The 17,212-nt window shown below is 46.0% G+C and overlaps 1 protein-coding gene across 5 annotated transcripts in view; it reads right to left on the reverse strand.

Annotated features, from left to right (window-relative positions):
• Positions 1-15,076, reverse strand: part of EDA2R (ectodysplasin A2 receptor) — a 29,678-nt gene extending 14,602 nt beyond the window's left edge. The window contains exons 1-3 of one of the 5 annotated variants that reach the window (XM_027842662.1): positions 14,906-15,076; positions 8,029-8,116; positions 274-384 (exon numbers count right to left, since the gene is read on the reverse strand). In XM_027842662.1, coding sequence (XP_027698463.1) covers positions 274-360 — 87 coding nt within the window. In that variant the 5' untranslated portion in view covers positions 361-384; positions 8,029-8,116; positions 14,906-15,076. Of the gene's footprint in view, positions 1-273; positions 410-7,134; positions 7,212-8,028; positions 8,117-14,886 lie in introns of those variants that run through there. The other 4 variants (XM_027842660.1, XM_027842658.1, XM_027842661.1 and 1 more) reach the window with 4 other exon arrangements.
• Positions 15,077-17,212: the final 2,136 nt, after the last annotated feature.

The raw sequence follows: 17,212 nt of genomic DNA on the forward strand, positions 1-17,212 counted from the left end.
GAGAGGAAGAGTTACCTTCCTAGGGTCAGGAAAGAAAACAACTGGGAAGTTCCCTCCCTCTAGTCAGCCACTATCACTTAGCCCAACAGACAATTTCTAGAAGCCTCCTTCCCAAAAAGACATTACCCATAGGACCATGGGGATATGTTCAACCTTCTGGGTCGGGGTTGCCTGATTTAGCCACTGTTTGGCTTTGTACTCCTTCAACTTCCCCCTACCCCCCACACTGTTTTCAGGGCAGAAAAAAAAAAAAGATGCTCCAGCTGCTCTTACCTTGGAGAGCTCCTGGCCAGGGCCGCACTGTTGGCAAGTAACACAGTGTCCCCACTGGTCCCGGTACTGATTCTCTTGGCACTCCATGCTGCTGATTGAGGAGTGGGGAAGCTGGGAGTGGACACCAAGGGAAGGTCTGAGATGGGAACAAGGAGAGACGTGGCTGCTCACAGTGCAGAGGGAAGAACACTGGCCTTGGGTTTGAGGTCCAGGCTTGCTTCTATTTAACTAGCTGTGGGGCAGCTTCCTTCTCTGTCAAATGCCACCCAGAATTAGGGACTATACTCTTGGCAACAAGTGAGGTGCAGAAATAGCCTGGTGTACTGCCAAGAGAGCTGTGGGGGGTAATGTCAGGGGAGGGAGTGGGGCCATCTGAGACTCAGCCCTAGCTCACGGGGGCTGGGGACAAATCTAATAACCTACTCCCACCCCCATTTTCCTCATCTGCACAAATACTTGCTCCAATCTATTGCTCTTCTCAGGATTTGGTGAGAGGAGCCCAGATAGGAGACTCAAGGTGTTTAGAGGGCTTAGGAAATAGAGAAGTAGGATTATTTGGACAGGCTCTTTCAGAGCCCACACCAAGGGCAATAAACTAGTTTCTTTTTTAAGGGGGTCTGTATGCGTTTGGGAATGGGGAATACCAGCACACCATGATGGTAAGAACACTGGATCTGACATTGGGTGACTTGGTTTAAAATCCCCATACCATCACTACTGTCTCATGGTTGTGAGAAAACCACTTAAATTTCCTGAACCTCAGTCTTCTTCTCTGTAAGATGGCCATGATTATGCTTTTACTCCCTGCCTCCTAAAGATATTTCCAGCAAAAAATGTTATTTAAACTGCAAATTGTTCTAGAAATAAGAATGGCTCTTAATTTTGTCCCCCAATACAATATGGTATAATTACAAAAAAAAAAACCAAAAAAACAAAAAACGCTGGACTTGAAATCAGAAGATCTATTTAATCTATGTGACCATGGGCAAGTCCTCTCCCTCGTTAGAATCTCAGTTTTCTCATCTGTAAAATGGAGCTGATCAGATGAACACTTTCTGATTCACAAGGCTGGTGTGAGAAGAGCCCTTGGGAAACTCAAAATTACTAGACAAACAGAACAATTCCAATTATTCTCAAGTTTGACCCTACATTCAGAGGAAGGGACTGAGTGCAAAGAATATAACCCCCAATAAAACCCACATGATAAAGCTATCCCTAGTGGTATTCCTGGAAAGGAAAAATCTTCTCCCCACTGCTCTCATAGGTCCATAGATTTAGAGCTGAAAGAGACCCCCAAGGTTAACTGGTCCAAATCTCTCATTTTACAGATGAAGAAACTGAGGCCTAAAGAAATGTAGCAACTTGTCAAGAGTCATATAAATAGTAAGTGGCAAAGATAGTATTTAAACCCAGCATGAACCACTGGACAGACCTTCCTTCCTTCCTCTCTCTCCCCTTTTTCCTCTCCCCATCTCACCCAAGCTGGTGCAGGGACTACTCATTGCTCCAGTCCCACTCTGATCATTCACCTGCCCTGGACTCATTTGCTTCTCCTTAGGCAACATGGTGGCATCTCCTGTTCCTGAGGACTCACCATACTTATGCCAGACTTAGTACAGACACACGATTGCCTTAGCCCATTGAAGCTTAGAACTCCTGAGCTAAAGAAATCCACTAGCCTTAGTCGCTCTGTGAGATGGGCTTACACATATGCTCTACTGTGCTCTGTCGATAGTTCACTTTCAAGAGCCTAGAGACATTCACCTCTTGTATAAAGTTATTAACTTCTCTTAAACTCAACTGGTCGCCCCTCCACCTAACCTGAGGCTCAGTGGAGCCATTTTCTTCATCCCCCCACTGAAGTAGAGGAAGTAAGGAGAGAGAAAATGGAAGGGAAGGGGAGAGGGGGAGAGCAAGAGGAGGAAGAGGAGAGGGAGAAAGAGACACATAAACAGGAGGTATAAGAAGAGGAGGACGATGAAGAAGAGAGGAGAGGTAGGAGGAAGGAGAAAGAGGGAGGGAAAAAGAGGAGAGAGGGAGAGAAAGAGATTAATTAAGTATTTTGCAAACCTCACTCGTGACAAATAGGATTCAGTGCCAGAGGCTTAGAGCCAGCCTACTGGTCTGGACAGTACCCCTATATCCTTCTCCTATCTACAGAAATAGAAATAGGCTTCCAGAAGTGGCCCACCAACAGTGTCCTTGGGGTGAGCTCTGGACAGTGGTATTTGAAATCTCCAGGGTGGTGACTCCTAGCCTTTGGGAGGGTTGACACTTGATCTAGTTTGATTTCTTAGAGGATTGTGGACTTGGAAGGACTCATCAAGGTCATCCAGATCATCGGGTATTCCAGCTGGAAGGGCCTTTCTAGTCCAACATCCTTGTTTCACACTAGGGGCAACCAAGGAAGCAGTTCCAGCAGCAGATATTGGACAGAGCCCTGGACTTGCAGCTGAGCTGCCTGGGTGCATTGTCAGCTCTGCCGCTTCCTAGTTTTGGGACCTCGAACAAGTCCCCTCCCCACCCTAGGCCCCTGTTTCCTCATCTATAAAGTGAGGGGGCTGGAGAGATGATTACCTTTGAGGTCACTTCTAAACTGAAATCTATGGTCCTGTGACTAAAGGACTTGTAAGAACTCTTCCATCTCTAAAGCAGACCATCCGAGGAGGTCCAGAGAGGCTCATTAACTGCACCCAGGGCATAGAGGAAGAAGGTGGCCAAACTGGAACTGGAATCCAAACTTCACAGAACAAATCCTTTTCTTAAGGGGGTTTGTTCTGTAAAACTTGGACTCAGTCAAAGGGCCGCACTTGAGGACCTAGAGGGCCACACGTGGCCTCAAGGCTGCAGGTTCCCCATCCCTGGACCAGGCCATAGAAATAGGAGCTTCTTAATGACAACTTACCTTTCTCTAGCAATGTAGGATTCATAAAGCACTTTCTGATTTACCGTGGGTTTTCTTAACAGCACTCTGAGATACTATCCTCATTTTACACAGGAGGAAACTGAAACTCCAAGGTATAACGTGACTTGTCCATAGTGACAACTCGAAGTCAATGGCAGAGCTAGGACTTATACTCGTGTCTTATTATTCCTAAGACAGTTGTATTTCCATTATACTGCATTGCCCATGTCCTGAGGCCCTGGGGGGGTCCAAGCTGTGGGACCTTGGGCAAGTCACTTGCCTTCTTTGGGCCTTGGTTAGTAAATCCTCTCTTGAAAATGAAAGGATTGTGCTAGATGGCCTCTGAGGGCCCTCCCAGTTCAAGAGCTAAGATCCTTTGAGCACTGACCATACACTACTATTTATAAGGTTCCTTATTGTTGCTGCTGTTCAGTCATGTCTAACTCTTTGTGACCCCATGGACCATAGCACACCAGTACTGTCCATGGGGTTTTCTTGGCAGGTGGTCTGCCATTTACTTTTCCAGTAGATTGAGGCAGACAGAGGTGAAGTGACTTGCCCAGGGTCACACAGCTTGTAAGTGTCTGAAGCTGGATTTGAACTCAAGTCTTCCTGATTCTAGGCCCAACGCTCTATCCACTGAGCCTACAGTGGCCTATAGGTTCCTATAGACTGCCCAATTAGTGGGCTACTATTTTCTTGGAGTGACCTGCACCACTACCCCTTCTTGGCTAGGTTTAGCACTTCCCCAAATCAATGTCTGACAAACCCTCCTTAGGAACAGAAGCCTCTCAAGTCTGCCTCACCCAAGACTATATAACAATCTAGACTCAAGCCCCCCCAAAATGCAAAACAAAATGAAAATCAAACCAAGCCAAGTTGACAAATCAAGCTACCTAGAAGCATTAGCAATGGTCTCCAGATGCTGGTGCTACCCCTGCTATGAATCTCCCTATTTCTCTTTCCTCCTCCCCCTTCCCAAGAATGGTCCCCAAGAGTGGCATCCCCCTCCAGACCGACAGCTCTCTTCCACACTATCTTGCTCAGAAATTTGGCCATGCAAGCCATTTTTCACTTGTGGCTCTCTTTAGAATATTTAATCACAGAAAATCAGAGCTGGGAGAGACCTTGGAAATCATCAGATGGAGACACTGAGGCCAGAGAAGGGAAGCAACTTTGCCACAGTTATATGACTAATTAGTGGACACCACCTGGTATAGTGGGTAGAGTGGTGGTCTTAGAATCAGGGAGACCTGGGTTGGAATTCTGGCTTTGACACATTAGCTGTGTGACACAGGGAAGGTCACTTAACCTCTCTGAGACTCAGTCTAAATAACATCTGTAAAATGGAGATGATAATAATAGCATGTGCCTCACAAGTTTGCTGGGCAGATCAAAAAAGATGACATGTAAAGTTGTATATAAATGTCAGCCAGCATTATTAAATGGCAGAGCTTTTGGGAGGAAAGCCAAGTCAGATGTACCTTATACCAAATCCTGCTCCAAAGTGAGTAACAGTATATTAGGTGGGGCAAGGGTGTGGAAGCCAGCTCTGATCCTCCCTGAGAGCTGATTGCTAAGTTTTCTGTGGGAGCATTTATACCTTAGAAATTGGGAAACACTACAAATTAGGGCTTGGCTGATTACTTCACAGATCGTCTAGACTTGAGAAAGTGCCAAAGAAAATGTTGACAATGAAGATTAAACTTAAAAGTGTTTTGATTTCTCTCCCTGCAGAGCTGATTGTTAAACATTTGTGAGCAACCCCCCTTAGTAAAACCCCGGTTTCTCTTAAAAGAGAGTTTAAAAAAGCAGCATGAAAGAACGGTGGAATAAGAGTCAGGTGATCTGGGATTAAATTCTAGCTCTGTTGCCAAGTAACTGTGTGATCTTTGGCAAGTAACCTCATCTCTCTGGGCCTCAGTTTCTTCATGTGGAGTAGGCAGCATGGCCTAGTGGAAAGGGGGACCATGGCTCTGTAGTCTTTTTGCTCCTCAGTAAAGGGGGAAGGTAGGTGATCTCAGGAGGTGACACCTTCCAGCTCTGACAGTCTATTAAATCTCAGAATAATTTTGTTGGGAGCATTTCACAGACAAAACAACTGTATCGACCAAAAAAAAAATAATAATGGAGACAATAAAGAAAATTCAGGAAAGTCACCAGATACAAGATTAGGCCACAAAGTATCATCAGCATTCTTATTTACTAGCAATAAAGATCAAGGAAACATAATAATGAAACCCCCATTTACAACAACAACAAAAACCCATCAAATACTTGGGAATTAACTGACCTAGAAATATACAGGACTTGTTTAAAAAAAAAAAGGGCAACTATAAACCTAGAAAGACCGAAATGAAGTAGGACCTAAATAACATGAGGGACATTCAACATTCATAGAAGGGCTGAATTAATACAGGAAAAAAAAATAATACACCTTGCTCAAATTCTTTAATGTTTAATTCAACACCAATCAAAATGCCAAGGAGTTTCTTTATAAAATGATAGAGAAATGATAGAGATAGATGATAGAGTCTTCTTTTGGGGGGATTGGATTTGTGATTTCACTGGTATCCGGCACTGTCAGAGAGGAAACTCCCTCTGGCCCCTGGTAGAGTCAAGACTCAGCCCAAGTCCCAAGATTCCAAATCCAGTGATTTTTTTTTCCCCCATCATACAAACTGCATTTTTATAGATCCAATTCCATTGCATCCAACAAGCATATACTAGGTGTAGACTATGTGTCAGGCATTGAAGATAAAAAGGCAAAAAATGAAATAGTCCCTTCCCACAAAGGGACTAATAGGGGAAAAACAGACATAGCTGCAAAATATAAACAAAAAATAGAAAATATTTTGGGAGCAGGAGATGCCCAAAATTGGAAGGATTAACAAAGACCTCAGATGAGGAAACTCAAGCCCAGAAAGAAGGAACTCACTGAAGGTCACACAGGTAGAAATAGGACTAGAACCTAGGTTTCTGAACTCAAGGTCCAAGGCTCTCTTTGTGCCATCACAAATCCAGTACTGTTTTGTGGTCAAAATTCTCTTTCCATTATGTCATATTCTCCTAACAATTGTAAGTTCCATGAGGACAGGGAGCCTATCTCACTGTACTTTGTCTCTATCTTAGCACCCTGGACAGCGCTCTGCACAGGTCAGGTGCTTAATAACTGCTTATTGATGGTAAGCATAGGTATAGCAAAGAGTAAGGATTTCGAAGCTGAGGACCTGGATTCAAATCCTGGTTCTGTCAATTACTGTGCGACCTCTGCCAAGTCACTTTCCTTCTCTGGGCCTCAATTTCCTCCTTCATAAAATAGGGCATCTGGAGTAGAGCAGGTTTTTTTTTAACCTTTTCCCTGGTATCATGGACTCCTCTGGCAGTCAGTCTGGTCAAACCTCTAGACCCCTTCTGAGATCTGTCTGTCTTTTTTCCTCTCCTCTGTGTGTGTGTGTTTGTATGTATGTATGTGTGTGTATGTGCATACATATATATATATAGATGTCTTTAAGTTCAAGGACCCCAGGTTTGGAATCCTTGGACCATACAATTTCTAAGGTCCCTCTCTCCTCAAAATCCTACGATATCAAGTCCAAACTTCTTTCCACATGAAATGTCCTGTTGGTCTGGGCAGTGGCAGTGCAGTCATTTGGGCCACCCCCCCCACCTCACACCCCCGCCCCCGCCCCCAGCCCCAGCCTGTTCTCAGTTTGCTGCATACCTAGGGGGTGAAACACTTTGTCTATCCCAAGCAGAGGGTGGGATGATAGGTCTAAATTAAGCCCCCATGCCTAAAGGAAGATATTTGCTTTTCCTGGACAGTGCACTTGGTGAGGATTAAAACGGGTGTGGAAAACAACACCCAAGGTAGCAGCCCTGCACCCTGCCCATCATTGCCCAATTCCTCAACCACTCTCATTCTTTCCCTCCCTCAAGCCCAAAAGCACTTGTACCTCTTCTTGCAAAATCAAAGCAAAGAGTGGTCTGGGGAGGGGCAGCAGCTGAGGATCCCTCTCGTGAGCTGCACAGGGCCTTCGTCCCTTTCAGATGTTGGTCTTCTGATCCCCCATGCAATTCATGAAGTTGGTTTTGACACTTGGACAGGGTGTTCTGCTCTCCTTTCCTGGGCCAAAACCATTTCTCCCATTAAGACTATCTCCACACCCATGGCGGCAATTGCGAGCCTGTATCAGGGTGCAATATTGACAGCATAGTGGAAAAAGCACTGAATTTCTTGCCGGGGGATCTGGATTTGACAAATGGTTTCCTAGATGTATGAAAGACCAAGTCATTTGAATTCTCCAAGTCTCATCTTCCTGTTTGATAAAAGGAGAGAGCTTGACAAGAATGGTGTTTCCCAAACTAAGCTACCCTACAAATCAGAAAAAGAATTAAATTCTTATGAGGAAGTAGAATGAATAAGGGACTGGGAGGCCTGAGACAGAGGCACAAGTCTTGATCCTGACCTTAAGGGTCCTAGATTTAGAGCTAAGAGGAAGGGGTAGCTTTGAAATCATCTAGCCTGGAGGGGGGGCAGTGGGAGGGATTGGTGGAGCTTGAGGCCTCGAGGCCACTTGTGACCCTCTAGGCCCGCAAGTGTGGTCTTTTGACTGAATCCAAACTTCACAGAACAAATCCCCTTAATAAAAGGATAAAATAAATATTTAAATAAAATAAAAAATAAAAAAAAACTTGGACTCAGACAAAAGGCCACACCCAAGGACCTAAAAGGCCACAAGTGGCCTCGACGTTCCCCACCCCTGCTCTACCCAGAACTCATCTTATTTCCCCTAGGAAGAAACTGACAGGGGAATAAAGTGATAGTAAGTGACAGAACTGGGACTCACTCTTCAAGGCCAGTGCAATTTCCAGGCCACTACTGGGTGCTGTGTGTCTATGGAGCAGTCACTTCACCTCCCTGAGGCTCAGCTTCCTCTAGAAAGTGGGGGAGAAAAATGCTGAAGTTTCTCTGTCACCAGGGTTGCCAGGAGGAATTGCTTTGCAAATTGTAGAGCACTAGAGAAATGGGAGTTATCCATCTACTTTAGACTGCTTTGCCCTTTGAAAGCTTGAGAACAGAAGGAAGAAAATGAAACATCTTTTTTTCTTTTTTTTGGCTGTTCGTTTTCAGGGTTATAGATTTCAAGTAGAAAAGTTGGTCAAATTTTGCATTGATCTATTGCTAAGCTGGGAGTGGGGCGGCTGGAAAATGACCTCTGATGGACTTTTACCCGACCTCTAAGACCCTTTCAGCTCCTACCTACCTTTGCTCTCTGATGTTATTATTACTCTACTTCACATATGTCTAGATTTTAGTCACATTGAGCTGCTATAGTGGTCCCGGCACACAACATTCCATATTCTGAATTTGGGCCTTTGTTTAAGTGACACACCCCAACCCCCACCCCAACTCCAATGTCTGGAACACTCTCCCTCCTCCTCCTTTGTGTCTCTTTGAAAACCACAGTTCAGGAGGCACAGCCTAAGGAAGGCTCCGATTTCCCAAGTGATTACTGCTCTTAGCCTCCAGAAATTACTTTGTGTTGACTTATTCACAAACTTGTTGTATTCTGCCCCCTACCCCCACCCCCAGCCAGAGACTGTAAACTCCTAGAAAGCAGGAAATGTACTTTGGAGCCCCAACATCTAGCCTTCCACAGAGTCTGGCACATAGTAGGTGGTTTGAAATGCTTGTTGACTTATTGAGAGAAGCCAGGTTTCCAGAGCTTTTTTTCCCTTCCCCCACTTTCCCTCCCCTCCCCCATCCCCGCTACACACACACACACACACACACACACACACACACACACACACACACACACACACACACACACACAGAATATCACAAGAAAGGCAAAGTTGAGAGCTGCAAATGCTTCAGAGAGCAGAGCAAAATGAAGTCTGGGGATGCGGCAGTAGGGTTTTCTCTTCTATGCATGGAATGTTAATTTGGAGTCACAATAAAAATCTATATTTCCATTTTGCCCATATGGGGGTGCAAAAGAAAGTTAAAAAGAGAGGAAATAAGGAGAGAAGAAAGCAGAGAAGAGGGGAGAGAGAAGAGCCAAAGGAAAGTCACAGTTAATTATCTATGTCTGGCCCAGCTCTTCAGGAGTGTTTCAGAGTCCCTCCAGTTCCCAAAGTGATAGCAGAATTTTAACTGAGTGTGCGTGGGAAGCTGGGTTTAATATTCCAAGATCGGTGCCCTGGCATATCAGCCTTGAGGGACCCTCACCCAATTACCACACAATATCTGCTTCTCACAGCAGCAGGGCAGTCTGTGCCAGAAAGATGCTAGAGTGCTGAGGACCCTTATTAAAACCAGTCAGTGTGCCAGGAAGAGCTGGCCCTCTCTGCCCAGCCACAAACAGATGCTTGCCATATGGTTTAAATTCCTTACACTTACACATACACACACACACACACACACACACACACACACACACGAAACCTCAAAAGACAAAAACAACATAAGCTTGTGAGGAGAGTGGGAGAAAAAGTAAAAAAAAAAATATAAATATTTGGGTTGAGTCTGGCAACTGCTGAGAAGGAGTGAGAGAAAGTGAAATTTCCTAGACTGGGACATAGGGATATCATTAATCAAATCGACTAGATCAAAGGGAGGGCAGTGTCTTCAAGAACACTCTGCTTTGAGCCCACTGTGAAGGAGGAAATCATCCCTTTAAATGACTGTTGAACCCATATTCACAAAGGGAGCAGAGATGGACAAAAGTGGCTGGAAGGGCTCAGGGATTTCTCCTGCCCCTCTCCTGCCTCATTATAATAAGATAGGGCATGGTGGAGGAGGTGAGGCTATGGACTCCCAGCTTTGGACTATTGCCTTCAGAGCTGGCAAAGTAGAAAGAGTATTGGTTCTAGTGGAAGAGAACCTGGGTTCGAATCCCACTTCCGTTGCTTACTATTTGTGACCTTGGACAAGTCCTTTCCCTTCCCTGAGTCTCAGTTTCCTCATCTGTAAAATGAGTGGCTCAGACTAGATGGTATTCCAGCATAAGCTCCAGGATCGTATGGATGAACTTGGACAGTTCACTTCATTGCCTCAGTCTTTCTTCCCTCCCTTCCCTCACATTTTTTCTGTCCGTCCTCCATGCCCGGATGTTCTGTCTCCTCTACTCCCAACGACTGACCTCCCTGGTCAGGACTTTTAAGTCCTAATTAAAGCCCCACTTTCTACAGGAAGCCTTCCCTAACCCCTCTTCATTCTAGCTCCTTCCCTCTGTTCACTGTTTCCTATTTATCCTGTATAGAGCTGGTTTGTACAGATTTATTTGCTTGTTGTTCCCCCCCCCCCCGCATTTGATTGTAAGTTCATTGAGGGCAGGGACTGTATTTTGCCTCTTCATATCCCCAGTGCTTAACAGTCCCTGGCCCATAGTGGACACTTAATGTTTATTGACTAACTATATGACCTCTGAAGTTCCTCTGATCTCTGATACAATCAGAGATGATAGGAATAATTAATGAGTAGTTTGTGCTGGTGTTTTTTTTTTTTTAATCAGACTTGTGATTTCATCTGAGTAGGAATGAAGATCACTACCTTCTCTGCAACTTAATTAACAGTCTTACCAAGCTGCCTGGGATGCTGAGGTTAGGTGACTTCTCCAGGGTCACTCTGCCAGGAGGTATCACTGGTGGGATTTGAATTCAGGTCTTCCTGAGTCCTAGGCCATCTTTGCAACCATACTCTAACACACGAGTAATAAGAGGCAACTACACCACAGTGGATGGATCCTTGGGCCTGGTGTCAGGAAGACCTGAGTTCAAATCCTGCCTCAAACACATAATAGCTGTGAGAACCTGGGCAAGTCACTTTACCTGTTTCCTCAATTGTAAAACAGGGATAATAAAACCTGCCTCATAGAGTTGTTGTGAGAATCAAATAGATCTGTCTTATCTGCCCCTCCCATACACACACACATATATACACACATAATCTATATTCTATATGCAGATATAATGTCTCTTTGCAAACCTTAAAGGGCTACCAAATGCTAGCTATTGTTGTTATTGATATTATTATTATAATAGGACACTTGGTGCATTGATAGAGCATTTTCTCTCTCTCTTTCTCTCTCTTTTTCTTTTTGCTTTTTAGTGAGGCAATTGGGGTTAAGTGACTTGCCCAGGGTCACACAGCTAGTAAGTGTCATGTGTCTGAGGCCAGATTTGAACTCAGGTCCTCCTAACTACAAGACTGGAACTCTACTGTGCCACCTAGCTGCCCCCTGAGCATTTTTTTCCTAACCAGCCAGTGTGAAAGGGGTACAAGTCTCATTATCTCCATTTTGAGGATAAGGATACTGAAGTTCAGAGAAGGCAAATTGGCCAAGGTCACTGAGGCCAAGCCAGGACTCCAGCCCAGGTCATCGGACTCCAAATTCAATGCTCTTTTCACAATCACATGGCCTACTAGTGGATTTAACCAACAGTTTCCAGGAGGCAGAGAGCATGAGAGCCTAATCCCTCTTTGTATAGATGAGCGATCTGCACACAGCTAGGATTTGAATCCAGTTCTGTCTCCAGGGCCATAGAGCACCCTGACCCTCCATCTAAGGTGAGAAAAACACTAGAATACCAGCTCAGTGAAAAAGCATGAGAACCTTGATCATTGAGAGCAAAGGGCAGACATTGAGTCCTGAGAGACATGGGGTTTGGGATGATTAAGTGACTTGGTGACTCCTGAGCAAAGCCCCCTTCCCCCTCTAACTCTTCTAGCTCAGTTTGCCTGTCTATAGAATGAAGGTCTGGATTCAACAACCTCTAAGGGCTTTTTCAATCCATCTATGAGTCAATAACTCTAGGATTCCTCCAGAGGATTGGAATTGGGGGGATGGTTTTTGGACTGCCTTGGTCCTGGGCTTTACATTTTTATTTCTGTTCATTTTTTTTGGGAGGAGGGATGACCACCATTCTTGTCATCCAAGCTGGACCTTTTCCCTCTAGCTTGCAAACTTCACTGAGCCTGGGCCCTGGAGGTCCCAAGAGTTCTAGGGTGACATATCACTCCTGGAATAAAGAGAGAGAGAGAGAGAGAGAGAGAGAGAGAGAGAGAGAGAGAGAGACAGCCCATGGGTTCCCACCGGAGCTCTGGCCTCCAGCTCACATATCACAGGCCTCATTGGACCTCCGGAACACTGTGAGCTCCCCATCATAGGATTCATAGCTGGAAAGCACTTTAGAGTAGGCCTCTACTCTGGTAAATGCAAGCCTTCATCACTCCCTGGCCTAGAATATTTATTAGACTAGTCCTCCTGCCCCTCCTCCTCACCAGTCCATCCTTCACAAAGCCAACCTATTAATCTTTCTTAAGCTCCTCTGATCAGAGCTCTACAGTAGTTCCCTATTGTCTCTAGGTTAAGATGCAAACTCCTGATCCCGGTATTTAAGGCCCCCCAGAATCTGGCTCCAAACTTTCCTACCAGCTTTGTTGTCCCTGATTCCTCTTTACACCCTCCAGTCAAGGGCGAGTTCTCCAGAGCTGGCCCTATAGGCAGCTGGCTAGGTGGTATATGGAGTCCAGTTCCCTACGTGCTACCCAGACTGGCTTGATCTGTCTTCTCTGTCTCTCCTCTCCTCTCCTCTCTCTCTGTGTCTGTCTGCCTGTCTCTCTCTCTCTCTGTCTCTTTCTCCCCGTCTCTGCCCCTCTCTGTCTCTCCTTCTTATCTGGGCTAGGGATGGCAGAGTAAACTGCTGTAGTAAGAAGTGAAACTAGGGGCTTGGGTGCACCTTAAGAAATGGGATAACTACTTTGTGTGAGTTTCTACCAATTGGATGGCTTGGGGTTCTAATGACCCTTTCAAAGACTTCTATTTTTTTCCCCAAAGTTCTCTTTTTCAAAGAGAGGCCCAATACATTTGTAGCTGTTTAGCTCCCAAAGGAAGAGATTAGATGAGACAGGTCATTCTCCCTAAAGCAGAGAAAGGGAAGCCATAGGGATTTGGGGAGCTGAGATTCAGTTCTGAAGCATTCAGTCCTAGTCATGAACCAAAAGTACCATTAAGTGATGTGTGGATGAGAACAGGAAACCTTAAGGAAGAGGCTTTTAAATAACAGCCTGGTAGAGAGAACAGCTTTGGAGTCTGAAGACCTTGCTCTAACTCTTACTGGCTGTGTGACCTTGAGAAAGTCATTTGACATCTCTGGGCCTCAGTTCCCTCCTCTGTAAAATGAGGGGGCTGGGCTGGATGATGGCTAAGGTTGCGGCCATCTCTAAATCCTGTTCCTAAGATTATAGCTTGAGAGCGATGCCACCCCTCTGCCAACCAATCCCACTTCGGATGACTCTATGGTCAACACCTGTCCAGGGCCAGGCAGCTCTCCTTTCCAAAGCCTGACAGCTGCCTGGCCCAGGTCAATGTCTGAAGAGGGGGAGGGGGATGAGGGAGGATCAAAACATTGCCCTTGCCCAGCCTTGCAGGGAGGGCGGGAGAGACAGACAGACAGACAGACAGATAGAGACAGAGAGAGAGACAGAGACAGAGACAGAGAGACAGAGACAAAGAGAGAGAAAAAACAAGTGAAACTTAGCCAAGAGAAAGACAGAGGCAGCCAGCGAGTGGAGAGCCCCCAGACAGCAAACAAGCCCCGACTTGTCCAGAGGCCCACGTGGGCGGCCAGAAAGCTCAGCTTCCCCTCAGGATGCCGAGGATGCTTGGCCCACCCCTGCCTCCCTTCCCATCCCAGTGCCCAGACCCGCCTCTGGCCTCCCAGTCTCCCCGCCCCCATCCCGCCTCCTTCTAGCTCCAACTCTCCCCGCCCCCTCAGGCCTCCCAGAGGCTGGGATGCTTAAGGATGCGGGATGCGCCCAGGCATGTTCCCAAGCCCACTGCTTTTGCAGCCTCCCAGTCATGGAATCACAGAATGTCAGAGCTGGGAGGGACCTTAGAAAATTCAATGTGAGACCTAGAGAGGGACTTTGGGCCCTGGATTGTTAGGACATTAGAGGGGGAAGGGACCTCTGGCCCTGGATTGTCAGGTCATCAGACATCAGAGAGAGAAGGGACCTTGGGCCCTGGATTGTTAGGACATTAGAGAGGGAAGGGACCTTGGGCCCTGGATTGTCAGGACCCCAGACATCACAGAGAGAAGGGACCTTGGGCTTTGAAACATTAGGGCACCGGACATCGGACATCAGGGAGAGAAAGGACCTTGGGACCTAGATTGTTAGGACATAGAATGTCAAAACGCCTAACATCACAGCTGGAAGGGACATTCCAACACAGAATGTTTAAGTTGGAAGGAACCTTAGAAAGCTGGAGCTTTCAGTACGCTTAGAACGCAGGTCTGAACTAGAAGGCTCTTAGCAGATCCTTTAGTCCAGAGCCATCATTTACAAAGGTGGAAACTGAGGCCCAGCGAGGAAGAATGACTTGACTAGGGTCACAAAGGCAGCGATCGAGTCGGGCCTCCCTTCCCCCACCCCCCACTGCCCGCCAACTCGTTCTGGCCACAGCTGCCCAAGCGCAGGGCGAGACAATGGCCTCCACTTTCCTACCCATCCAGGCCGAGCCTTCCCGGCGGGGCTGGGGCTGGGGCTGAGAGACGCTCGTGAAAGCAGCCTCCTTTCCAGGTCCTGAACATTGTATAAGAAAGGCAGCCTGCCCAGAATCACCCTACCCCCACACCCAAAGTCCCTGTGTAATTCCAGCCGTTCACCCACTCCCCTCCAGGGGCAGTCACCACACCTGCCTATCCCCTCCCTACCGGTCTAGGAGGTGGTGGCCGCCGCGGCTGGATCAGGCAGGATCGGCAATCAGGCGGCCAGGAAGGCTGGCGGGCGGCCGGACAGGGAAGCAGGCAGACCCCTACCCCACCCAGCTCGCAGTTTGCCCCTTAACACACTCAACTGGCAGGGCCTTGAGTCTTCAGCAGTCAAATATCCGATTGACTCATCCACGTGTAGCTCCAGCCTCCAGCCCCGCCCTGGCCTAGTCCAGGCCTAGCCCCAGAACCATTGGTCCTCTCCCCCTACTTGGGAGGGGCTATCCAAAACAGGTCCCCGCCTCTTCTCTCCAAGTGGGCGTGACCCATGTTCTGAGTAAACACTCTGAGCCTCCAGCTGAAACTGAATGAGCGATGGAAATGTTTGGGAAGGCATCCAAGGCCTACATAGGTCATGTCGTGTCTCCGCCGTGACCTCAATGAAGAGGCACTCTGGAACAGAGGATATTCGAGCTAGGAGGCTTTCTGGTATATAGTGGAAAGAGTGATGATTTCCACAGAACCAGACGACCTGGTTAGAATCCTGGCTCAGTTATCTACCACCTATGTGACTTTGAGCAAGACATTTCACTCCCCTGGACCTCAGTTTCCTCTTCTGCAAAAAGGGAAAGTTGGCCTGGATGAGCTGTCAGATTTCTTCTAGCTTTAAATCTCCAAGTTTTCAAGTATAGACTGTCAGAGTTGGAAAAGGCCATAGATCATAGATTATCAGGGCTGTGAGGGACCTTAGTACCTGGGACATAGGCTGTTAGAGCTTGGTATCTGTGCTTATGATTCCCTGGAATAGAGTTGAGTGTATCCAAGGACCAGGTGGGATAGAAGAGCTAGGAGATCTGAGGACCAGGTAGAGACCCGGCATGTGGAAGACACAAATGCTTGTTGAACTGAACATTTACCAGATTGAGAATTCCATGAGGGGCGGCTAGGTGGCACAGTGGATGGAGCTCTGGCCTTGGAGTCAGGAGGACCTGAGTTCAAATTTGACTTCAGACACTTCACACTTACTAGCTGTGTGACCCTGGGCAAGTCACTTAACCCCAATTGCCCCACCAAAAAAAGCAAAAAAAAAAAAAAGAGAGAGAATTCCATGGAAGTAGGGTCTGTGTTAACCCTAGGGTGCCAACCCCTTCCCCCCACATATATACACTCACATTAAAGAATCCAGTCCTGAGAGCTGACCCAAGAGGCTCAGTGTCTCTTTGGTATATTGGCCTCACATGAAATTATTCCAGAGAGACATCTAGGTTGAGTTTAGCATTGAGCTCGAGTCTTGGTTTCCCCAAACATGGGTAACAGGGTCCCAGCTGAAGAGAGAAATATTTTTTGAGGCCAAAAATATCTAGAAATGAAGGTGATGTAAAAAAGAACCCTAATAAAAATGAAAAATAACCATGAGTGATTGACCTAGATCTGGGATTCCCAACTTTTTGAATGCCATGGATACTACCTTTGGCAGTGAATCTGGTAAAGCCTCTAGACCCCTTCTCAGAATCAGGTTTTTAGATGTCTCATTCTGCATCTTGAATCTATCACTTCTCTTTTGGAAGGTAGGTAGCATACTTCACAATCAAATCTCTGGAATCCTGGTTTGTCATCATGTTGATCAGAATGCTTAAGTCTTTCAAAATTGTTTCTTTTTACAATGTTGTTCCTCTGCGTCAGTTCGTACAAATCTTCCCATTTGTCTTTGAAACTGTCCATTTTACTATTTCTAATGGCACAATTATAAATCATTACATACCATAATTTGTTCAATCATCTCTCAAATTATGGGTACTCCCTATATTTCTAGGGTTTTCTTGTTGCTACCAAAAGAGCTGCTCAAAATAATTTTATGCATATGGCTGCTATTTCTCATTCTTTGATCTCTTTGTGGCATGAGCCTAATAATGGTATTGCTGGATCAAAGGGTATACACCATTTAGTGACTTTTTGGTCATAGTTCTGAGTTGCTTTCCCAAAGGGCTAGACCAATTCACAGCTATATCAACAGTGCATTAATGTGCCTGTTTTCCTGCAGTCCTTCCAACAATGTCTATTTTCTTTTGAAAAAAAATCATCCTTACCAATCTAATGGGCATGGAATGAAACCTCAGAGCTGCTTTAATTTATATTTCTCTAATTATTGATGATTTGGAATATTTTTATATGGCTTTTAATAGCTTGAATTTCTTCCTTTCAAAACTGCTTATTCATATTATTTGACCATTTGTCTATTGGGAAATGGCTTCTGTGCTTATAAATTTGAATCGGTACCTTATGTATTTTCAATATAAGACCTTTCTCAGA

Source organism: Vombatus ursinus, unplaced genomic scaffold, assembly GCF_900497805.2.
Source record: "Vombatus ursinus unplaced genomic scaffold, bare-nosed wombat genome assembly UNPS02014882.1, whole genome shotgun sequence".
In the NCBI taxonomy this organism is placed as follows: domain Eukaryota; kingdom Metazoa; phylum Chordata; class Mammalia; order Diprotodontia; family Vombatidae; genus Vombatus; species Vombatus ursinus.